At 45.0% G+C, this 25,729-nt stretch overlaps 1 protein-coding gene across 4 annotated transcripts in view; it reads left to right on the top strand.

The window, feature by feature from the left end:
* The window catches only part of CFAP47 (cilia and flagella associated protein 47), a 1,065,013-nt gene that overhangs the window by 799,106 nt on the left and 240,178 nt on the right, over nt 1-25,729 (top strand). For all 4 annotated transcript variants that reach the window (XM_063953487.1, XM_063953488.1, XM_063953489.1 and 1 more), the window contains 2 exons: nt 148-259; nt 19,096-19,200. In XM_063953487.1, the coding sequence (XP_063809557.1) occupies nt 148-259; nt 19,096-19,200 (217 nt within the window). The remainder of the gene's footprint in view (nt 1-147; nt 260-19,095; nt 19,201-25,729) is intronic.

Raw genomic sequence — 25,729 nt, 5'->3', positions numbered from 1 at the left:
CACGTGACAAACGAGAGCCAATAAAATGCCGTTTTGAGATCTAGGTAAGTGCGAGTAAATCTGAACCCACACATCTCTAATAAATATGCACAAGTTATTAATGTTTATAAATTGCAAATGGACCTTTTTTATTTTTTTTATTTACAGATGGGCTCGGCACTTTATTCCACTAACTAATCCTACAATGGAAACTTACGAATTGCACACAATCAACAGTGACCCAGAACACTTCTTGGTGGAAGTGGACCACAGTAAGCCAGTAAGTTAAAGTATATCCCAGAGTATCATTTAGAAATGAAGTAATAATATGACATTTTGAAGCTGTTATAATGATCAATTCAACAGCATTGGCTGTTGACTGTATTTTAATAACTTGCTATTAATTTATTCTCAAACTACTTTTAAATATTGATGATATAAAATGCTTATTATAAAAAAAGTATGTAAACATAATAAGGGTCAAGTTAACATGGTAAAAATGTCCATATAAATGATGTACTGCCAGTAACACATTTGTGAATGGTGCAAGTGTAAAGGGGTTCCAAAACACTGATATGGCAGCTGTTAGTGATGCCTTACTATTTAAAGTTAGAGATAGAAGTGCCAATTGATTATGGCACATTGCAAAAGAAGTGGACAGTGTCCCATTCAAAGAATATGGCTATTGGGCCTAATTCAGATGTAGTTCGAGGTGTTTGTTACTTTGTGCATGCGCCGGACCCAAACTGTGCATGTGCAGTATGGGTCTGCGATGTCAGCAGCAGATTGTCAGCAGACTTCAAGTCACTGACAGACTGCTGCCATTTGGCGGCGGGGAGGGTGCGGCGACTGCCTCCATTACCCAAAACCATTGTGGGTGAGTGAAAAGGTCAGAATCTCTGTCAGACATTTCCTGGCCTCTTTATTGGATCTGTTGTGTCTGGCTTGTGTAAAACCCATGGAGTTGGCAGGGTGGTTAAGGGAGGTATCACAGGTGTTGGGTGGCTATGTGACAGACCTTTCCCCTTAAATGTTTTTCCCCATACCTTGTATTGTACTACCAAGGTCACAGAGATAGGATAGATTGATATGAATCAGAAGCGAGTTGGCAATTCCAACAGGAAGTTTTTTTTTTTTAATTAATCTGCAATGAACTCTGGATTTGGAATGATTGATTAAAGAACTTTACTTTGGTTGTAAATCACAAAAAGAAGTCTTTGGCATACAAAAAGTACAGGAACACACAATTCACTACGGTTCACACCACAAAAGATCATCCAATATGCAAAAGACAAGTAATTTGAATCACAGGAGAGTAATTGGAATCTGGATGAAGAACAATTGGAATCTCAAACTAACATAAAATCATTCGAATCATGACATAATAACAGACACTGAGCATTCCATTCTATAATGTGATGACAAGAAGAATAATAGCAGTATACTCAGTAATCCTAAATAATAACTTTCTAGCCAAGGTAACAAATATCTTCACCATCAAATATCTTCACAGCAAGTATTGTTGGAGCTTTGGTTGAAGTCTACTGTGCCACAGCCTATAAATGGGAGAATGGGACACAAATTATAAGGGGAATCCTGGGTTAAGAGAATGTCAATGATGCTTAGTATTTTACTTAAAGAGGCTGTAGCTAGTAAAGGAATTGTAAGTCCTCCTTACAATGTCAACTCACTCACAGTGAGGGACTCTTGTAAAGAATAAACTCTCAGTCTCTCTCAGTTGTAGGGGTTGATTTGTATTTGCACAAGTATCTCAGTCCTAAGCACACATATCACCTTTGGGTTCACATTAAACTCAGTCTTTAAGCACAAATATATCTTTGGTTTCAGATTAAACTCAGTCTTAAAGCACCCATTGTGGGGGCTTTAACGTGCAAAATATGGCGATGCTGACTGTGCCTTTAAATACTGCTCAGTCTGTAACAAGGGTCGTGGAGGCTGAAGTGTACACTGGCCTGTGACTGGGCTGCCAGTTTCAAACAGTACTCACTCAGACCCAGGGAACAGAGGTATATGCTGGCTGCACTTGCTGCAAGTGGCTCCGCTCAGTCTCAATATGGCTGTCTCACGGTGTCCACGCCTCTCACCAGGCCTGAGGGCATCTGGTCCCTGGCTGCCTTGTCGCAATGCCTGCTCTCCGGCACATGGCTTCCCGGCAACACCCTGCTGCTCTATGTCAGCAGCGCTGCTCTCACTGCCCTCCCTTTTAGCACCTGAGTGACATTACAATCTGATTGAGCAGCTTTCCATTTTGCTCACTGCCCTGCGGCCATCTCCTGGACTCAGCTACCACTCTGCTGCACATTCACCTGACTTCAAGCGCCTCCTCCCTTCAACAACAATGTTCTACCTTCTTCTTCCCAACATCCTTTGCTTCTTCCAGCTGCCTCTTTGATGTAGGCTATACCTACAGCTGAGATGCACTGCTTTGAATATACAGTGAAATCTAGAAAAGAAATCAAATTATTTAGAATCCTTTGAGAAATTCAAGTCATACTAAAATGAGTAAACTCAAACACCAATGAATAAATATCCTTCTAAGATTGAGCTAAGTCACAGACTTGCAGTGAAGCATTGAATACATTTGTTTCTTCAATTGATTAGTTTCAATGCATACCATTTAGAGACAGTGCAAAAATACATATGTTAAAGAAGTGTTTAATTTAACCACTTGCCTGGCATGGTTACAACAAATGCGACCACTCCAGCCTGGGCTTTCCCTGACATGGTCGCATCTGATACAGCCTGTCAGAAAGCTCCCTGTTCTGCTGCAGGAAGAGAAGCTTCCTGCAATTGCCACTTTCAGAGGGACTTCCGGTCCTTCTGCATCCTGGTTCCCTCCCCCCAGTGCCTCCCATGCTGCTCATCACTGCTGATTGGTCAGCCCAGCAGCACACCCCACCGAGGAACATGTGCAATGGTCGCAATGTTTCAATCATCGGTGTTCACGATTTTCCGACCATCAATGTTTGTACCTGTTTTTTTTAAATGTAGTTTTTTTTTAAAGAAATTTGTATTAGACATACTTTAAATAAATGTTCTTAACCTAATGAAATAATTAAAACCCCTGACAATTTTTGAGAGGTTTTTGGAAAAAATATTCTTGAGTTAAGTGGTTAAAAGACACTTTTGCATAACTGTATTAAAAAAAACACCATGTACGTATTTGGTACTTTTAATAAGCACATACTGTAGCATATTATTTTTAAATTGGGAAATTGTATTTAAATAGGCATTTAGAACATTGCATTATGTAGGATTAATGGTGTGGGAGGGGGGTTTGGATTGCGCACCCTAATTTCTAAACACAGTGTGAGAGGCAACTATGCTGAGGCTTGTTTCACACAGAAAGAGAGAAAATGCAGGTGCATACTCTGCATATTAAGTACTGCTATTAAGAATAATTATAATAAACTCTGCAATATACAGTAACAAATTTACAGTATACAGTAACAAATTAAATTTGAGTTGCTTAGCATAATATTGGCCAAAAATATGGGCCAGCCAACTGTGTCCAGGTGACCTCATCTTGTAGGTCCCTAACATTAAGGTTCAAGTCCAGGACACGGGACTTACCAGGCCAGCACAAGCCAACTGCCCCCAGGCTTCCCACTAGTGAGAGGTTTAAGTGTTAAACAGTGTTATATTAGTAAGATGCAGCAGCTATGTGTTGAGAGTGTTAAATAGATGAGAGGCAATAATTAAAGTATTAAAAGTTTTATAATGGTAAAAAACAATTAGGTTCTAAAAAGTGCTAGCTTAAGTGTTACATTATCATGCCCGAAAGCAGACAGATCACACCAACCCAGGGGACTCTGTACCCTTAATTTATCCCTAAAACTGACAAATTGTATACATGTATTTGGGACTTATCATTCATAGTGCCTTTTACAATATGTAGTCTGTAAATGCCAGAGATCCATTCTAATATGAGGGGTGCTAATCCAAGCTCAAAGAGTCCCTGCCTTCATGTATACACATGTATACAATATAGACTATATGATGGGGGCTTTTACTGCACACCCTAATTCCAAACATAATGAGAGGTGCTACCATAAATTTATTGAGGATTTACTGTACCAATCATAGTGCTAAAATGCAGTCTGTAAATGCCAGAGATCCATGCGCAGGGCCCCCTGAGTTAATGTGGCCTGGCTGCTTTGGGGCATCATATTATTATACTTCTTAACACTCTAATTATTACCTCTCACCTACACTGTCAACACATAGCTTCTGTATCTTACTAATGTAACACCCTTTAACACTTAAGTCTCTCACTAGTGTGATACATTAGGGCAGTTGACTTGTGCTGGCCTGGGGGCTCCCATGCTCTGGACTTGAACCTTAGTGTTAGGGACCCACCAGATGATGTTACTTGGTTGTGGTTGGTGGGCCTCTTTTTTTGGCTAAAATTATGCTAAGCACCTCAAACTTACTCTATGTTATATTGCATAGTTTATTATAATTATTCTGATTAGCAGTACTTAGTACTTAGAGTGTACATCTGCATTTTCTCTTTTTTCATTATGTAGGATTCACCATGTGTTTCTGTCTTTACAGGTCTAAGAATACTGCTTTAGGTTCACTTTTTTTGTTTTACAAATCATTTACATAGAAATGGGTTTATTTAATTATCGTGTCTCCTTAATATATCAAGTGAAGTGTTCAGAGAGTTAAAACTATCCCCAGTTCCATCTACTGTGCCAGGTTCATTAACAGTGACTTAAATGTAATCCTCAGTACAATTGCTGTGCACTGGAAAGACCCACTGAAAAATCATTGTTTTCATTTCTTTGCTACAATTTAGTTGTGCTCTGAAACTGAACAAATAGCTGGTCTGCACTTGAGAACTTATACCAGTTCCCTTAATACTGCTAGAAAGAAAATTGTTTAATTCCAGTTGGTCACACAAAGAGATTGTGTATTATGGATAATACATACTGAAACCTCTGATATATTCATGCAGAAAATTTTCTATAGCCAACACTCACTTTTTCCTATTTAGGTTCTAGTGAACCATTTCAAACTGACCAAACTCATGTCAAATTACATACTTATTGACTCAAAAGATGATTTTGAGTATTATTTACAGTGTTAATTAAAATGTTTGCTGTATAAAAAATGTTTAATCAACACTGGGCCCTTTTCAGTTTATAAAATAATGAGTCAAGCAATAGGTGCTTGAACCTTTACCAGAGTTAAATGAAACCCAGCATTGCAATTTCTGCTGCGGGGTACACTGGGCTCCACAAGTCTGGACAATGGGGTGTAGAGTAGGATCTTGATCCGAGGCACCAACACACTCAAAGCTTTGACTGTTCCCAGAATGCACAGCGCCACCTCCTATATCACTCCGCCTCCCAGCACAGGAGCTCAGTTTGTAAGTTGGTGCTGCAGTAAGCAGGCACTTAACAGAGGGGCTGCTCCAAGCAGCTCTGAGAACAGCTTTTTATGAGATAAAAAGTGAAGACTTCATGGGCAGCAGCGGTGGTAAATGTCTTGTGACATTCTCTGCTGCAGCTCCAGCTCTCCCCAGTGGCGCTGTACACTCCTTATCCCTGGTTGCCGGGTACCTACAGCGGAGGATCCGGTTTTCTTCATGTTAGGCACACACGGCTGGGGCTCTCCAGGATCGCGTGGCCGCGCTTCGGGAGGTGGTAAGTAGGTCCCGCTCGCGGGACCCGGTCTTTATCTTGATCCGGCGCGGTCAGTGTGAGGCGGGCCGCGCGCGCTGGCGGTGGACACTGTGGATACAGGCGATCCCACTAGATCACCAGGGCATGGGCGCAGGCTGGGTTCTCTCTCTAAACCACTTCTTATATCGCCCACAGTACCCGGTGGTTTTGCCAGCAAGGGGGATAAGGCTTAGACCTGAAGCCCCTCCTCCAGCCCCAGTGCGCCATTTCCCGCAAATGTTCCCGCTCTGGAGCTGCATATCTGTCTTTTCCACACTCCCAGTCAGTGTCTGCGGCGCCATTATTTCTCAGTTCACTGTTTCTGGGACTGCTTGGGCAAATCCTCTTATATAAAGCCGCCTGGTTGTCAGCGCTGTGCCTTTATATGACACTTACGTATTCTACCTGCCTTTTTAGTCAGTGATAGTTAAGAAAGAGTGCATTTAGTCAGGGTTTTATAGTACAATTACCCTGTGATATACATCCAGTTCTTACTGTGTACTGTTATATCTACTGTTATATAGCTGTGTAAGCTAGTCCAGTGCAGTATTATTGTCTGTAATAACCTCTGCATTGTACAAACTGTGATCTTCTGTGTGTGCATTTGATAGCTGAGTGGTTTCCATCTCGTGTCTTTCACTCATCTTGCTATCCCTATATTCTATAACCTGAAGGGGCTTGGTGCGTCAGGTGTTATCTAATATAGGATTTTCACAAAGATATACTGTATTACGTATTTTTCTCTGTGATTTGGTCACCATGTCTCTCCTTTATCTCTGCTAGTGCTGACTACATTATGCAGGGGTTTGGGTTTGGGATATTGTGCTACTGTTAATTGTACTGTGTTACCTCATACTGCAAGTTATATCATGTCTGCTTCTGAGGGTAACAGTTCTGGGGCAGAACACACTGCTGGTGTTGCTGAAGCCACAGGCACATATGAGGAGATTATAGCAGCTGTGGACTCTGGTTCTGGGGGCTCCTTGCCCCCCAGTGGGACTGTGGCAACGGGGGCACATACTGACCCACCGTGGGCCACTTTTTCCACGCTTCTGCATACACTAGTTCATAAAAAAACACCCCCTATGGGACCCCCAATGCCGGTACAACCGTATGTGGTCCCTGCAGCTAACCCGCCGTGGGCGAATGATTTATCTGCTCAATTGAAGAAGTTGAACCAGTCCTTGACTACTAAAAAGTCTGACCAATGCTCGCCTAAGTCCAAGAGGTCCTCTAAGCGAGCGCTCGTCTCCTCACAATCTACTGCTGTCACTGACACCTCATCTGATGAGGACGGCACTTACACCGACCCCACAGGTTCTGACTCAGATACGGCTGATGGGGAGGGTAGTTCACATGTGGATGTTCCTGACCTTGTGGAGGCTATTAAGTTAATTCTGCAGATTACGGATGATCCCGAGCCATCCGTGCCTCCTAAGAAACCAGATAGGTTCAAGCATCAGAAGGTGGTTAAACAGGTTTTACCTCACTCTGATTACCTAGTGGATATACGTCAGGAACCCTGGGAAAATCCGGGTAAAAGTTTGTGCCTCAAAAGAAGATGCTGGCTCGCTATCCCCTCGCGCCAGAGCTGTCTAAGTATTGGGAAACACCTCCGGTGGACTCACATGTGGCTAGGATGGTGGTTTCCTCAGCTCTACCTGTCATTACCGTCACGTCTCTGAAAGAGCCTACGGATAAATGTGTGGAGGGTTGTCTAAAAGTGATTTACACCCTCACGGGTGCTGCACAAAGGCCTACTATTGCAGCTTCATGGGCTGCTGAGGCTATTGAAGCATGGGCCTTGGAGTTAGAAGCTGAAATCTCCTCTGACCCTGCTAGACAATGCTTGTCATATATTGTCACAGCTTCTCGATATATTAAAGAGGCGGCTTCTGATGCCGGTATCCTGGCAGCCAAGGCCTCTACTATGTCAGTCCTGGCTTGCTGGATATTGTGGCTGAGATCCTGGTCTGTGGATCTGGACTCTAGAAAAACCCTGGAGGTACTCCCTTTCAAGGGAGATATTCTGTTTGGGGAGGACTTAAATAAGATAGTGGCTGACTAGGCTACTGCCAAAACTGCCTGTCTACCTAATACCACTCCTTCTGTGTCAAAGTCTAAGGGTACGTCCTTTTGCTCCTTTCGTCCTTCAGGTAAAGCAAAAGGTCAGGCGTACCTTAAGCAGGCCTGCACTTCCAAACCTGGTAAGCCAAAGCCCAAAAGAGCCTGGGCTGCCCATCAGCCAGCTGACAAGACCGATAAGTCTGCCGCATGACAGGGCGGGCCTCCCCCTGGGGGATCCCAGGGTGGGGGGCCGGCTTCTAGGGTATACCCTGGAATGGTTGAAGACCACTTCAGATGCTTGGGTACGGGAAGTCGTCACTCGAGGTTACGCCATAGCCTTCAAAAACCGACCCCCTCATCGATTTTGCCAGACAGACGTCCCTTTGGACCGGACAAAGGCAAAAACTCTACACTCGGTGGTACAGACCCTCCTGGATACAGGAGTCGTAGTACAGGTGCCTCTTGCTCAGAGGGGCCGGGGGAACTATTCTCCGCTGTTTCTAGTCCCGAAACCGAATGGGTCCTCCCGGTCCATTCTCAACCTCAAGGCATTGAACAGGTTTGTGAAGATTTCCAAGTTCCGTATGGAAACTCTTCGCTCTGTAGTTCTGGCCTTGGAACCTGGGGACTACATGGTCTCCCTGGACATACAGGATGCATACCTGCATATTCCTATAGCAGTGTCACATCAACCTGAGGTTTGCTATTGGCAACATCCATTACCAGTTTCGGGCGTTACCTTTTGGTTTAACAACGGCTCCGCAAGTTTTTACCAAAGTTATGGTGGTGATGACGGTGGTACTCCGCCGTCAAGGGGTCAGGATACTGCCGTATATGGACGACTTGTAAATCCTGGTAAATTCCCCAGATCTTCTCCTGTGTCATCTGGATATGACGGTCCAGTTTCTACAAGCCCAAGGGTGGCTCATCAACTGGAAGAAATCCTCCCTGGTCCCTGCTCAGAGCATGGTGCACCTGGGAGCGCTGTTGGACACTCACAACCAGAGGTTGTTCTTGTATCAGGAGAAAGTCCTGAAACTTCAGGACAGGATTCGTTGCTTCCTTTCTCATCCGCAAGTGTCGATACATTCGGCAATGCAGGTGCTGGGCCTCATGGTATCAGCATTCGACATGGTGGAGTATGCTCAATTCCATTCTCGCCCCCTCCAGAAGTTGATTATAGCCAAGTGGGATGGCCTGCCTCACCGGATCAGGTCTCAAATGATCTCATTGACTCCGGAGGTCCGTCTGTCGCTGCTCTGGTGGCTCCAGGACCAACAATAGTGCAGGGGCCTGTTAGGAATATTTGTGTTTTGTTTTGCCTTGCATTACCTCATTCCTGCCTCTAGGGGTCTCACTTGTTGCCTCAGGTCTGAATGGCAGTTGCACACTGCCTCTGCAGGGTAATTACCTGATTGTGTGCACCTGGAGCCCAACACCCTGCTGCTATTTAACTCCAGCTCACAGGCACTTAGTTGCAGATCATTGCGGTTCCGTATGGAGTGAGACTGGGCTCTCTCCAGTAACCCTGTCCAGATTCTGCCTTATTTGCTTCTTGGAGACTTCCCTGCAGTTTGCTAAAACGCATGTGCCTTGCTTCTGGACTTCTTACCCTGCCAGTTCAACATCTACATTTCTGGACTATTATTTGCAGTTTGTTTCCATTCCTGCCTGATCACTTCATTTTTGGTATGTTATTTTTCCCCTGCTTGATTTAAACCCGGATTTCTTCATGTTTATTTTGCATCTATGTTTAACCTGAAATATTCCATTTATCGTGTTTTGTTCCATGTAATCAAGCATCCAGTTTATATTTATTTTTACCACCACTTTTTCCACAATAAACTTTACTTAATTTTCACCTGGCTTCAGCTGACATCTTTCCAAGCACGCACACACAGAGAACTCTAGAAATCGTTACAGAATGATCTGCCAAAATAAACGTGTGCAGGAGTTTTGTTTTGATTCAGCTGAATCTCATAAAATGGCTTCACTTCAGAAAGGTTCCCTGCCTCTCAAGTTTTTGCCGTTTTTGAGTTCTGCATTGCTGGTGGATTTCAGAGAGAAACTGGAGGGTATTCAAATCCTATCTTCAGAGATACTGTCTGCTCTGCCTGAAGATTCAGTAAGGTTACCTGCTCCCTTTAAGGAGACGCAGGAAAAAAGGGGAAAAGATCAGTCTGGTACTCTCAATTCTGGCTGCTGTTTTTCTAGCGTAAGCAAAGGCAAGTTTTGGAGTTTTCCACGACCCAGTCTCTCTGAGGAAGAAAGGAGACATAGAAGGGATAAGAAGCTCTGTTTTTATTGCGGCAGGTCGGGACATTTTATTCAGTTATGTCCTGCTCGCAAACATAAAAAGAGCTTTCCTTATTCTGCCATAGTGCCAAATTCTGCTCAGTTATGCCACTGTGGTGCTCAAATTTCGAAAGGAGGGGTGTCCGGCCAAGCGACCCCAGGAGGGGTGTCCGGCCCAGCGACCCCAGGAGGGGTGTCCGGCCCAGCGACCCCAGGAGGGGTGTCCGGCCCAGCGACCCCAGGAGGGGTGTCCGGCCCAGTGACTCCAGGAGGGGTGTCCGGCCCAGCGACTCCAGGAGGGGTGTCCGGCCCAGCGACCCCAGGAGGGGTGTCCGGCCCTGCGACCCCAGGAGGAATGTCCGGCCCTGCGACCCCAGGAGGGGTGTCCGGCCCTGCGACCCCAGGAGGGGTGTCCGGCCCTGCGACCCCAGGAGGGGTGTCCGGCCCTGCGACCCCAGGAGGGGTGTCGGTCCCTGCTGCCCTTGCCTTCGGGCATGAGGTCCCTGCTGCCCTTGCCTCACGGCATGAGGTCCCTGCTGCCCTTGCCTCACGGCATGAGGTCCCTGCTGCCCTTGCCTCACGGCATGAGGTCCCTGCTGCCCTTGCCTCACGGCATGAGGTCCCCGCTGCCCTTGCCTCACGGCATGAGGTCCCCGTTGCCCTTGCCTCACGGCATGAGGTCCCCGTTGCCCTTGCCTCACGGCATGAGGTCCCCGTTGCCCTTGCCTCACGGCATGAGGTCCCCGTTGCCCTTGCCTCACGGCATGAGGTCCGAGAGGTGCCCGCTTCGCCAGAGGTCCGAGAGGTGCCCGCTTCGCCAGAGGTCCGAGAGGTGCCCGCTTCGCCAGAGGTCCGAGAGGTGCCCGCTTCGCCAGAGGTCCGAGAGGTGCCCGCTTCGCCAGAGGTCCGAGAGGTGCCCGCTTCGTCAGAGGTCCGAGAGGTGCCCGCCTTGCCAGAGGTCCGAGAGGTGCCCGCCTTGCCAGAGGTCCACGCCTTGCCAGAGGTCCGAGAGGTGCTCGCCTTGCCAGAGGTCCGAGAGGTGCCCGCCTTGCCAGAGGTCCACGCCTTGCCAGAGGTCCGAGAGGTGCCCGCCTTGCCAGAGGTCCGAGAGGTGTCCACCTTGCCAGAGGTCCGGCCAAGGCCTGTCCAGCCCCAGGAGGGGGCTCTGCCTGTCCAGCCCCAGGAGGGGGTTCTGCCTGTCCAGCCCCAGGAGGGGTTCTGCCTGTCCAGCCCCAGGAGGGGGTTCTGCCTGTCCAGCCCCAGGAGGGGGTTCTGCCTGTCCAGCCCCAGGAGGGGGTTCTGCCTGTCCAGCCCCAGGAGGGGGTTCCGCCTGTCCAGCCCCAGGAGGGGGTTCCGCCTGCCCAGCCCCAGGAGGGGGTTCCGCCTGCCCAGCCCCAGGAGGGGGTTCCGCCTGCCCAGCCCCAGGAGGGGGTTCCGCCTGCCCAGCCCCAGGAGGGGGTTCCGCCTGCCCAGCCCCAGGAGGGGGTTCCGCCTGCCCAGCCCCAGGAGGGGGTTCTGCCTGTCCAGCCCCAGGAGGGGGTTCCGCCTGTCCAACACCAGATAGAGGTGCCTGCCATGCCCGAGATCCAAGATTTGCCCGAGGATCTGCCTTACTTTTATGGAAATATCTCTCACTGTTTAGCTCTCTTCAGATATTATCTGAGTTTTGATGACTTGTCCCCTATTGATATCATTGCTAACGTATGTATGAGATTCAGAGGGAGGGCCTTGAAGTGGGTAAATGGTCTTATAGATAAAGGAGATCCAGTGTTACAAGATTTGCCCGGTTTCCTCAAGGCTGTGACCGAAAGATTCAGTCCACCAACTGTCCTCACGCTCCTAGATGAATCTACTAAGGTGTGCCCCTCTGAGAACCTGCCTTTGCAGTCTGGGGAGCACCCTCAGTTTTTCAGATGTGGGCAGGTATCTCTAGGTGTTCACGCAGATTGCTCGGCAAGTTTAACATCTACAAGTTTACCATCCGCTCTTGATTCCATCCAGGAAAATAAGAGGTCAGTTCTACCGCTGGGTGGTGGCTCCGACTCTGAGAGTGAGCTTCTGGATGATCCGAGACTCGTTTTTGATGGACCTGTATTGCCTAAAAGTGTCTTTGTGACACCTTCAAATAGGGTTAGGCAACCCAGAAAGAAAAAAGGAAAAAAGAAGAGAAGGTGAACTTTGAGGCGTCTGGAATCCGCCTGTTTAAGGGGGGGATAATGTTAGGAATATTTGTGTTTTGTTTTGCCTTGCATTACCTCATTCCTGCCTCTAGGGGTCTCACTTGTTGCCTCAGGTCTGAATGGCAGTTGCACACTGCCTCTGCAGGGTAATTACCTGATTGTGTGCACCTGGAGCCCAACACCCTGCTGCTATTTAACTCCAGCTCACAGGCACTTAGTTGCAGATCATTGCGGTTCCGTATGGAGTGAGACTGGGCTCTCTCCAGTAACCCTGTCCAGATTCTGCCTTATTTGCTTCTTGGAGACTTCCCTGCAGTTTGCTAAAACGCATGTGCCTTGCTTCTGGACTTCTTACCCTGCCAGTTCAACATCTACATTTCTGGACTATTATTTGCAGTTTGTTTCCATTCCTGCCTGATCACTTCATTTTTGGTATGTTATTTTTCCCCTGCTTGATTTAAACCCGGATTTCTTCATGTTTATTTTGCATCTATGTTTAACCTGAAATATTCCATTTATCGTGTTTTGTTCCATGTAATCAAGCATCCAGTTTATATTTATTTTTACCACCACTTTTTCCACAATAAACTTTACTTAATTTTCACCTGGCTTCAGCTGACATCTTTCCAAGCACGCACACACAGAGAACTCTAGAAATCGTTACAGGGCCGTCCCTTATGGATATCCAACTGGGTCCTGTTGACGACAGATGCCAGTTTAAGAGGTTGGGGCGCGGTGATGGAGCAGCACTCCTTACAGGGTCGGTGGACCAAGGAGGAATCTCTCCTTTCGATCAACATTCTGGAGTTGCGTTGAACCTGGCCCAGCATTTAATTCAGAACCGTCCTGTTCAAGTACAGTCGGACAATGCCACCACAGTGGCTTACGTAAATCATCAAGGCGGCACTCGAGGCCGTTTGGCAATGAAGGAAGCCTCACGGATTCTACAGTGGGCAGAACGCCATCTACCGGCAATATCGGCTATATTCATTCCGGGAGTCCTGAATTGGGAAGCAGACTTTCTCAGTCATCAGGATGTGCATGCCAGCGAGTGGGGCCTCCATCCAGATGTGTTTCAACTCCTCATGGAACGGTGCAGTCTTCCAGATGTGGATCTGATGGCATCTCGACACAATCACAAGGTTCCGGTCTTCGGAGCAAGGACAAGGGATCCTCAAGCAGCATTCGTGGAAGCGCTGGCAGTGCCGTGGAGGTTTCGGCTGCCGTACATGTTCCCTCCGTTGTCACTCCTGCCCAGGGTAGTTCGGAAGTTCAAGCAAGAAAAAGGAAATCTGCTTCTCATAGCTCCGGCGTGGCCCAGACGGCACTGGTTCTCAGACCTGCAAGGCCTGTCGTCAGAGCGTCCACTTCTACTTCCACAACGCCCAGACCTCCTCGTTCAGGGCCCTTGTGTCTACCAGGACCTAGCCCAGCTATCTTTGACGGCGTGGCTCTTGAAGCTTCCGTCTTGAGGGCTAAGGGTTTTCCTGAAGAGGTCATTAAAACTATGTCGCGGGCCCGGAAACCAGCTTCTGCTCGGATTTACCATAGGGTCTGGCATTCATACTTTGTTTGGTGCGCATCTAACAATTATGACGCTTCCAAGTTTAGTACAGCCAAACTTTTGGCTTTTCTGCAGCAGGGCCTAGATTTAGGCCTGCGTCTGGCCTCCCTCAAGGTTCATATTTCTGCCTTGTCGGTGTGGTTTCAGAGAAAAATTGCGACCTTACCTGATGTGCATACCTTTACTCAGGGTGTGTTGCGTATCCAACCTCCCTATGTCCCGCCTGTGGCTCCTTGGGACTTGTCGGTGGTTTTGGAGGCGTTGCAGGAGCCTCCATTTGAACCTCTTGGTTCAGCTGACCTTAAGTGGCTTTCCCTTAAGTTGGTGTTCTTGCTGGCTATTGCCTCTGCTAGAAGAGTGTCGTATCTGGGTGCCTTGTCTTGTAGTTCCCCATATCTGATTTTTCACCATGACCGGGCGGTTCTTAGGACTCGTCCCGGATATTTGCCTAAGGTGGTTTCTTCGTTCCACCTTAATCAGGAGATTGTGGTTCCAGCCTTTGTCTCTCCTGATTTGTCTCCCAAAGAGCGGTCTTTGGATGTGGTACGGGCTCTCCATATCTATGTGAAGAGAACTGCTTCTATTCGAAAATCTGATTCTCTCTTTGTTTTGTTTGGATTTCACAAACAAACCCTGGCCAGATGGATTAGAATGGTGATTGCACATGTTTATGTGAAGGCTGGTCTGTCAGCTCCTGCTCACATTATGGCCCATTCTACTCGGTCTGTTGGACCATCTTGGGCGGCCCACCGTGGTGCGACCCTTGATCAATTTTGCAAGGCGGCTACGTGGTCCTCCGGGAACATGTTCATAAGGTTCTATGCCTTCGATACTGCCGTTACCTAGGATGCTTCCTTTGGACGCCGGGTTCTTGTGCCCACTACAGTGCATCCCCTCCCATAAGGAACTGCTTTAGGACATCCCCATTGTCCAGACTTGTGGAGCCCAGTGTACCCCGCAGCAGAAAATGAGTTTTATGGTAAGAACTTACCTTTGTTAAAACTTTTTCTGCGAGGTACACTGGGCTCCACAAGGCGCCCACCCTGACGCACTTAGCTTCTTTGGGTTGATATGGCATTAGCCGCTGACACTTCTCTTGTCGTGAGAGTGTGGTGTATGTGGCTACTAACCGTTGTCATCTCTTTTCCTGCTACTGCATTGGGCTGGTTAACTAAAACTGAGCTCCTGTGCTGGGAGGCGGGGTGATATAGGAGGCGGCGCTGTGCATTCTGGGAACAGTCAAAGCTTTGAGTCTGTTGGTGCCTCGGATCAAGATCCTACTCTACACCCCATTGTCCAGACTTGTGGAGCCCAGTGTACCTCGCAGAAAGAGTTTTAACAAAGGTAAGTTCTTACCATAAAACTCATTTTTAACAGCACAAAGTCTGCTACTCTTTTTTTACCTCCAAAATGGCATACAGTATATGTGAAATTTTTTTAACTTTGTATAATATATTTGACTGGTCAGTGGACAGATTGGGAAGCTCAGTAGGAATGGCTTAGTAAAGGCAATGAATCACAGGTACCAAGCAAAAAAATAAATAAAAAAATAGACTTTGCAACCATGATATTTGAATGTGGTCACTATGCATTTTTGGAGGAATTATGATTTATTTTAGAGGGGAATGCATCTGTTTCATGTGCAAATGTATTAGATCTTAACAAAAATGATAGCGGGTTACCGCACACACAGGTGGCTGCAGTGGAGGTTTATAAAAGGTGTGCCATCCACCACCCAACAGCTAAGAATAAATGGTACAATAAATAAACCTATTGCTGTAAGATAATTCTATGGGGGGAATTCATATGTTTGAAAAGTCAGTTGGGTGTCTGTTTTTTCCTATCTAATAGACAGTAAAAAACAGACACCCAACTGGCTTTTCAAAAAACTGAATATCCCCCTATATGTATTACAACTTAGAAAATACCATGTCAGAAGCAATATTCATAAGGTTAACATAGTATGACATTCCATATGTACTCCAATAATACCACAAGGAAAATGAGTTCTAAATATTTTGAAAGGACCAAATAGTCTCTAATCCTACGGAGCTTGGGTTTCTCTAAAACCTAATAAGGTTCAGAGACTGTCTGTATATTCATCCAAGAATCCTCCCCAAGAATGTAATCCCTTTATCTGGTATTCCTCAGAAAGGGAGACAAAAAGGGGGGCAAGTGTAGGGCCCATAGTGTAGTTTATTCAAAAAAGTTTTACTAAGATAGCCCCCAGGTGTAGTAGGATGTTAATTTGGGTTACTTTCCCTCTTAGATAGTATAAGGGTAGTCATACCGTACTTACACCTGCAAACAATGATTAACATACATAAAGGTATCTTTATCCCGATTCCTTCACACCAAACAGATGTGCGCGGAGATTAGATATTCACCCGTGTGGATAATGTCAGAGTGGAATTTAGCATACCCGGCTCACAATTAATAGTTCAAAGACATTCTCATAAAGGTATCTTTAGTATCGCTGAAGTCCTCCTGTCTTTCCTGTTGACATTACTTTCCTCATGTCCAGTAGAGGACCGTGAAGTACATATATGTGGGTAAGAGAAGGAATTGTGTCAGGGACGGAGCTGATTTCAAACAGTTTTATTAAATTGCTATTAAAACAAGGAATAAAAAGGGGGTGGCGAGTCTTTAAAGGAAAATATGGAAAATGCATATGACCTGAAATGGAATAATGAGTACAGACTCCCACACTGCAGATGTTACATCTCCTATTCAGACCAGCACCCCATGGTCCTTCAACCAACGCGTTATCAAGGTGTACGTACCTGGGCCAGAGACCTCTCTTATATACCTTAGAATCACAATCCCCACCTCTAAGGGGGTGGGGTTGTAGGTAAATTAGCTCTCAACATCATAAAATCAGTATTTCTAACATGTAAAGCATACAGGTTATATGAGAGAGCCTAATAATTTTCACTCCTTTTACAGCTTCCCCTCAAAACAGATCTGAGTAGTGTACATCTGGTATAAAAGGTAAATTAGCACTATGCATTCAACCATCATGGAACGCATAGCGTTCCCGCTGGATGTTGACTTGACCCATTTCAATATGTGGACTTACGTATCCTGGAAGTAGGGAGAGGCTCCCAGACTGTCATGTTAGCCCACCCCTGGGTGTGATCCTGGTTAGGTGTCCATACTATCACACCCACAAGCGATCTATGATCGCGTCCTGTTATCAGTGCACATGCGCATGGTCATTAAAGATGCATTCCGTTAATAACCATGGAACATGGTCATGCGTTCCAGGTAGACGCATGCACATGATCTATGTAGATGCCTGTGCATTCCACCATCAAAGGCGGCAGGTGTAATTTTACATAGAGTTGAAAGATATAAGGGAAAATGCTCGGATTTTGCGTCCCACCACCTGTGATCTGGACCCTGCCTCAACCAATCTTCTAATAGGTTGTATGGATATAATTGGTCCTGTCTTTGCAGAAATTGTTCAATGCTCTTTGCAGACAGGCATTTTCCCTGGAACCCTAAAGGAAGCAATTGTTAGACCCCTACTTAAAAAACCTAATTTAGATCCTGACTGCATGACCAAATACAGACCGGTATCAAACCTTCCTTTTCTAGGAAAGTTTGAGAAAGTGGTTGCAAATCAACTGGAAACCCGTCTGACAACCCATTATATTTATGATCCATTCCAATCAGGATTCAGGAGAAGACATAGCACTGAAACAGCCCTGGTGTGTGTGTGTTAAATTATCTTCTGATGGCAAGAGACAGAGGTGACTGTTCAATCTTAATCCTTCTGGATCTCTCTGCAGCATTTGATACCGTGGACCGTGGCTTCTGATTGAGTGACTGATCATTTTTTGTGGACTGGATGACACAGTCCTAAGCTGGTTCAAATAATTTCTCACAGGCAGGTCACAGAGAGTATCATGCGGAGTATACTCCTCACCATCAGTGCCATTGCCATGTGGTGTCCTACAAGGTTCTATAATATCCCCATGCATTTTGCAGTATACATGCTCCCACTGGGTGAAATAATTAGGCGCCATGGCCTGGTCTACTACTGCTATGCAGATGACACACAACTGTACTTGTCCTTTGCTCCGGGCACTGATAACCCAATAACAACCATCAGGAGTGGATGAGTGCCAGTTGGCTGTGACTGAACCCGGATAAAACAGAGGTCCTTATGATAGGACCGCAACATCAAAGGACAAGACTGTAGCATATCCAATCAACTGTACTTACACTTGGGGATTCAGAATTACAAACCACTGATCGTGTGCGGAATCTTGGTGTCCTGGATGGTGGTTTGACACTTAAACATCAGATATCAGCCACAATCAAATCCACATATGCACATTTTGCACTTTATTATGATGAAAATATACATTTCCTTGAACTACACTTCCTTGAAATATTTCCAGACTAATAGGAACCGTAGGAGGTCTCTTGAGAACAGATAGGAGGGTGGTTCCACTGCGGATTCCCTCTAAATCCCATTGTCTGGTTGCTATACACGTTTCTTGGCTTACGAGGCATTCAAATAAAAAAGGTGACTGAGCTACGTATCAAAGTTTTAATCAAAATTTGAGTGTCTACATCTTTTTCTGCCATACCAAGTATGTACTTGGACTAGCAATAAGAGATATACCCCTGATGAAATCTGTGTACGAGATGAAACACGTTGGGTTGTTTCTATTATTGTGATCTCTGATCTTCAAAAAAGGAGGAGAAAAAGGAACTTTGTAACGGACACCTTACTGTTTTTTATTGTGTAATAATAATTTTTAATAAATATACTTGATTTTGAGTATGTTCTATATATTTATAATGGTACAATATTGGTGAGCAACATATGGTCAATTATTATAGTGGTAGAATTTCACCTACACCAAAGGGGGGCACCAACTCACTATTGGTATACACACACACACACACACACACACACACACACACACACACACACACACACACACACACACACACATATGTAGTTCAACATTGTACAATGATGTAAAGAACATAACATTTAGCTATTCTTCATGGATATTAGTTCTGCTTTTGAGTTGTTGTTTTCATTCAATTTCCCCTTTGCTTCAGGAGTTATTAAAATTGGTAATACCAACATTTTAGCATGTTAACACTTGGTTAGTTACTATGATCATTAAACAATATTCACTGTTATTTATCAGTCTAGCAAACCATGAATGCCTAGAGTGGGGAACACTTTACTGGAGAACATTAATCATCGAAACATAAATATAGAAGATACTTCTAGAAGCTTTGCAGTACCCATACAATCAAAACTATTCTTTTATTTAATTTTTTACAGCTTTTGTTACCAGCAAATACCACCACTAAAGTGCCAGTTCAGTTCTGCCCATCTGCCCTTGGCAAAGGAAATCAGAGAGCATCCATCACCTTTTTAAACCCACAGGTATGTTTTTTCATTGAAGTAAGACAATAGGGTATAATTATATATTTTTTTAAAGATAAGGATTCTTGGGTTTGAAAAAAATCTTTAACAAATATACCCCTTTGTCTTGATCATATACGTATTATAAATATGCAAAACAATGTTAAAATTATAACTAGCTTTGTAAACATCTGGGAATCTTAGGCATCTTTTTATAATCATTGTATTGTGCTAGAAAGATGAATTTGTGTGTTATCAGGGATACCAAATAGATTTAATTATATAAGTTGATTTACAGTCTCACAGTTTTTAGAGCTTTTGAGTTCGCCCTGTCTCCTACAGGCAAGAACCTGGTTCCTAGTCACCAGTGTCTTCCAAGACCACACTGGTCTCCGAATGCAGTTCCATCTGGACTGACTGCTAGAACCACAACTGGGTTCTTTCTCCACAGGGTGGTCACTCACCCTTCTCTGGGTTCTTTCTCTTGGTGTGGTCACACACCCTTTTTGTTCCTTGTATGGGTTGATACCTCAGGAATTTGAGGCTCAACATTGCCACCTAGCTGCATCTATCTATCTATCTATCTATCTATCTATCTATCTATCTATCTATCTACAGATCTATCTATTTATTAATCTATCTATCTAGGTATGCAGGTGCATGCATTCTCTAATAACAGCCTCTGGGGTGCTTCCTAAATCCATATGGCATCTGAGGTCATAGGCATCCATATTCCTATTGCACAGAAAGGCACTGTCCAATTTTTATCTGAAATCACAAATGATTTATTCTCCCCACCCAGTGAACAGATATACACTTTTGCAGCTTTGCATCTTCAGTGTGATAACATCCAAAGGTTGCAAAATTAAACTTTTCATATCACTACCACAGCTTTATATCTCCAGTGTGCCACTTGAAGTGCGGTGAGGTGAGGCAGCGCCTTTCCTATCATACTGTAGTATAAGACATAGTTTTGATGGGTAGCAGTTGATTTACCAACAGTCATAATCCCGACAGCCATTGACAGTCAGCATTTCGACATGTCAGCATTTCAAATGTCGGTATTCTGAATATGTCAGCATTTTGAACACATCGGCATAATTAATGTCGGTATTTTGACAGTGCCAATATTTTGACTGTAGGTCAATGGCTGTCAGGATTATGATCATCGGTATTGTGTCCGTCGGTAAATCATACTGAACCCAGTTATGACTATAGAAAGTAAATGAAAAATACAAAGCATATATTATAAAAATCTTCTTTGTATTATTCTAATTATTTTTATGGTCTCTGGAGTAAAAATTCTATGACAGGAGAGACAGTGCCTCCCCTGCCTATCTTTTCCACACATCTCTGATGAAAACTCCCCATATTTCCAGCAGTATACACTGTTGTAACTTTATATAATGCCCACATGAACCATTGGGCTTATATATTGTGTGTAAATCTGGTTCTTATACTATATATGTACCTCTGGACCTCCCAACACTGAATTGCTGCTCTGGTGCTCTCTGGATATAATTCAGTAAGTAACAGCACAACACAAGCAGCGGCACTCAGAGACTTACATTAAAGCAGTGAGCAGTGTATTCACATCAAATTCAATGTTTCGGGACAGAGCCGTTCCTTTGTCATGGCACGGCCGTAACTAGGGGGGGGGGCTAAGGGGTCACGTGCCCCAGGCGCCGGATTTCATAGGGCGCTGACAACGCTGACGCCGGACGGCTCCCTTGGCTAGCTACTCTCCCGCCCCCCGCCGCGATCCCCTCGGCTAACTTCTTTCTGGCCCCCTGCTGCGATCTCCTGCTGCTGCAATCTCCTCCCGCCGCAGCTGTTATGTTAGGGTCCCGGCGGGACTCCCGCTGCTGCTGCAAGGCTCCGACCGTCCGCGCGCCCCTCTGCACAACCGCCTATACGCGCCTCCTGCAAACAGCCCCGGCTGCCAGAGCCTCCCATACAGAAGGTGGGCATCCGGAGGTTTTGAAGACAGCAGGCTTGTCGCCTTCTTCTTCAGGCAATTCTTCAGGCAAGTGGGCAATGTGAGGGGGAGAACAGGCAGGAGAAGCAGCATTTTAAGTAAATGCAGCATATGTGTTTATATATATATATATATATATATATATATATATATATATAAATAATATTATACTGTGTTTATGTATAATGTGCATATATATGTGTATACATACTGTGAGTTTATACTGTGTGTTAGATTTTATATATATATATATATATATATATACAGTCCATGGCAGCCGGCACTCCTCTACAAATAGCGCAGCGCCTCTCCGTGCCAGAGTATAATCAAACATAAAATTCCTTAAAGAACGGCACTGGAGACTTTCAGCAAATGACAAAATTTGTATTAAAGGTAGACGTTTCGGAGCTTACACTCCGTCCTTGATTGTGTTTGGTACTGAGGACGGAGTGTAAGCTCCGAAACGTCTACCTTTAATACAAATTTCGTCATTTGCTGAAAGTCTCCAGTGCCGTTCTTTAAGGAATTCTATATATATATGTATATATATATATATATATATATATACCTGTACATGGAGAGCCGGCACAAGTGTGGAAGTGTGCCCGGGTGCAGTCAAGTAAAATGTCCAGAAAACGAGATGCGGCACTCACGGTTTCTAATGTTAGCTGTGCGCAGCAGGTTTTCCTGGCTTGTCAATGTTTCATTTATTCATATAAATTTTGTTTATTTGAATTAATGAAACGTTGACAAGCCAGGAAAACCTGCTGCGTACGGCTTACATTAGAACCCGTGAGTGCCGTATCTCGTTTGCTGAAATATATTGTATGGGTTGGGTTCATGTGACCGGTGGTTGGGAGACCGCCGGTCACCATACCGACGCCGAGAACCCGGTTATTAGATGGCTGGCGGGGGCGAGCACAAAAAGCTCCTTGCTGGATTCTATTCCCACTCTATGGGTTTCGTGGAATAGTGCCTGTTGGTTGGCATGCCGAGGGGCGGGCTGTTCACTGTTTGGGGTCCCGGCGTTGGTATAGTGACTGGTGGTCTCCCGACTGCCAGTCACATAACTGCATCCCCTATATATATATATATATATATATATATATATATATTATATATATCTATATATACTGTATAATGTTAATGAGGGGTACTACTATCTAATGTTAATAATGATTCACTACTGTGCGGCGTAGGTTGGATTTTCTCATTTCATTTCTTAATTTTTAATGTAATGTTTCTCTTTTTTTTTTTTTTTTTTTTTTGGGGTGGGTGGGGAGGTGGGGGGCGCTAAATGACTGCCTTGCCCCGGGTGCCGAAAATCCTAGTTTCGGCCCTGGTCATGGTTTCATCCTGTTGAGTTGAATACTTGAGAATGTCCTGGTATTCAATTCAATGGGACAAAATGCATTGACATCACATACAACCCCAGTAGCCACACCGCCGATGCTCCAGTAATCGCTATCCGTATACCTGCTAGAGGGAAGGAAGCAGCTAGAGACTGCACTGCCCATCAGTAAATGGAAGCAGCACTGGAATGCTTTCCCCACTCACTCTCCTCCACATTCAGAGCTGCCGCTCCCCATAAAGACGGAACTCTTCTATATACAGAGCTGTCTTAACAGCAGTGTAGGCCCCTGGGCACAGCAATGCACTGGGGCCCCTCTACCCACCCATCAGCGGTAGGGTTGGGGAGTGCTATCAGCGGCAGCTTTGATGTTCCGCGGGGGGTAGGGGGGTTCTATCTTTCGCTTATCATGTAGGACCTGGAGAAATAGTTTCTGTTAATTACTCCTATACTGCACAAATGGGGCGGGAAGGAAAACACTAAGCTGTAGAAGGGGACTTTGTGCTGAATGAAGGGGCCCTGGTACATGACTTCCAGGGTGGAAGGGGGGTGTTTAATACACAGGGGAGGGGTGGATAGTGGAGTGGACTTAATATTCATCATTTTCCGGGGGTTAAAGTAGCTTACTTTACTGCAGATATGTCCAGTTCCTGGAAATAGATTTCTTAGCTTTAATGGGATAAAAAAAATAGAGAGTCCCACCTTTCAGGAGATACTGGGGACTTGGGGATCAGACTTCAGGAGCCAGAACAATCCACCAACAAAAATATAAAACTGCATATTAAGCGTGTGGAGCTGGAGCAGGGACCAGCTGCTTGAAGGCTGATATCTCTGGTTCTGGGCATAGTAGAGACAAGACTGCCAGTATCCACTGAAAGGGGAGAGTCCCAGCTTTTGGATTGTACCCTCAGAAAAACTCTTAAGTCAGACAGAACCCAAGATATCTGGCTGGGAAGAACAATTAACAGTCTTGGATGGGGCCCACTGCTTTGAAGTCGGATATCTCCGGTTCCCCATGGCCGATTTTAAAAAATCTGGTACCCCTGGAAAGAGGGGACCCTCAGCTATCAGCCTAGGGCCCTTTTACTCCAGGGGCCCTTGGGCAAGAGCCCATTGAGTCCATACGAAAAGACGGCCCTGTCTATATATATATATATATATATATATTTAGATAGATAGATAGCGTGGCCACGCCTGTACTGCAGAAGGGTTAAATATAATGTCCAGGCTCTAATTTATTTAAGGTCACTGTCCATCTGACTGTTGAAGCTGAGAGATAAAATGAAGACCTTTATGAGAGAGTGGGATACTTTGCTGGCACGAAATATGATATACTAATAATAATATACAGCCTGCTAACTAACCACTTTTATCTGGCTTAGAGGACATTGGAAATCCTGAGAGCTGGCAACAATTGTAGCAAGTGCTTTTCTAATCTACTAATACATAACAAGCTACAGTATATTAACAAACTAACAAATGTGTCGCAATTTTATTACACCGGAGCATAGGGCCAATTGTGAACCTTTAATAGATATGCTTATTTTCATAGGTTGTTTTTTTATGACATACAATATCATTTATTCTATGTATGTTTTCTTTGTTTATATACATGCAGAAAAACATAGATCTTCCATTTTTGATAGTATTGCTAGTAAAATTTACACAAGTCTCCTGTTTATTAATAAAGAACAACTATTTTTACTCTATCCAGTTTATATAGAACAACAAGCGCAGTAATAAGCCTATTTCCTGAAATCCAGAGTGCCAACTTCATATTTTTCTTTGATTACAGTTGCACACGCTAGTTTGTTACACATATATATGTAATACATTTTGCCCCCCCCCCCACACACACTCCTTCCCTTATATAGCTTTAATGATTTTGTGTACCTCCTCACTTACATATACTTAATAATTTTGAGCCCCACCCCTTCCCAGATCTATAGATACTATGATTTTGTGCTTGAAGACCCTCTCACTCCTTCCTGTAAATATATTTAGCGATTTTGTGCCACATATACTGCTTCCTGTTTTTTTGTTATAATTTTATGTATTCCTCATACAGTATATATTATTTGCTTATTACCCAAAACCTTTTTATAGTTTATAATCATCACCCTTCTCCTTATTTTATGCCTATCAATACCCTCCCCCACCCTTTATATATCAAATGCCCATCACTCCCCCACCAAATATAAAAGTAATTTAAGCAAATCAGTCCACCAAACACCCACCTTTTCCCTTGTATAAATTATACACATCCACCCCTTATCAGAGGAGGATTTTTCACAAGGCTGTCTAGGGTCAGGTTGACCTGTGTGATGGATATATATGGTGGTATAGTCCCAGTGGGGTCTAAGTCTGGCTCTGCCACTTATATATTTTATGCTGCCACACACTGATTTAATTCACCATTAGTTCGCTGGCTGTGGCAATTCTTGTTGGACTTTTATGTAGTGGGCACAACAACTCGGCCACAGGACACAGGAAGCAGCCTTGGTGGGGACCCCTGTCTTGTGTGGAGAGAGGGAGGGAAAGTAGTGTGGCACATCTGAATCTCATTGAGCTTCTGTGCATGCACAGAAGCTGTCTCCCAATGCTGCTCGTTTGGAGCTGAGCTCTGATCGTGGCAGCCATTCTGGTAAAGGGGTGAGTGAAGGCCACTGAAGGAATGTAAGGACCAGTCAAATGGGGACCGGCCTGGCATCCCGACATCCCAATCCATTCCTTCCTACATCCATATAAAATGCAAGCTGGCGAGCAGGGCCCATTTATCTTTGTATGTCTGTTATTACCCAGAATTGTTATATTAGTGTTTTGTTCCCAATTGTATAGCACAATGGAACATGGTGGCCCTAAATAAAGAAAGGGCCCTACACACTGGCTGATTGCCGGCCGAGGTGGCCGACGGCCAATATGGCCAACAGACGATCCGGCTTGTGGGGTGGGGTCTGAAGGGGGGAGTGAAGTTTCTTCACTCCCCTATCACCTGACCCCATAGCCCTGAATGCTAATATTGACGATATTGTCCATATTGGCTTGCAGGCATAAACGAGCCGGCACCAATGATGAACGAGTGCAGGGCCGCGCATCGTTCATCGTTGGTGCATACACACTGAGCGATATGAATGATATCTCATTCATTAATGAACGAGATCATTCATATCGCTCAGTGTAATCAGCCAGTGTGTAGGGCCCTTTAATGTTATTAAACAAAT

The sequence above is a fragment of the Pseudophryne corroboree genome, chromosome 2, assembly GCF_028390025.1.
Source record: "Pseudophryne corroboree isolate aPseCor3 chromosome 2, aPseCor3.hap2, whole genome shotgun sequence".
NCBI lineage: Eukaryota > Metazoa > Chordata > Amphibia > Anura > Myobatrachidae > Pseudophryne > Pseudophryne corroboree.
This window is presented reverse-complemented; position numbering and strand designations above follow the sequence as displayed.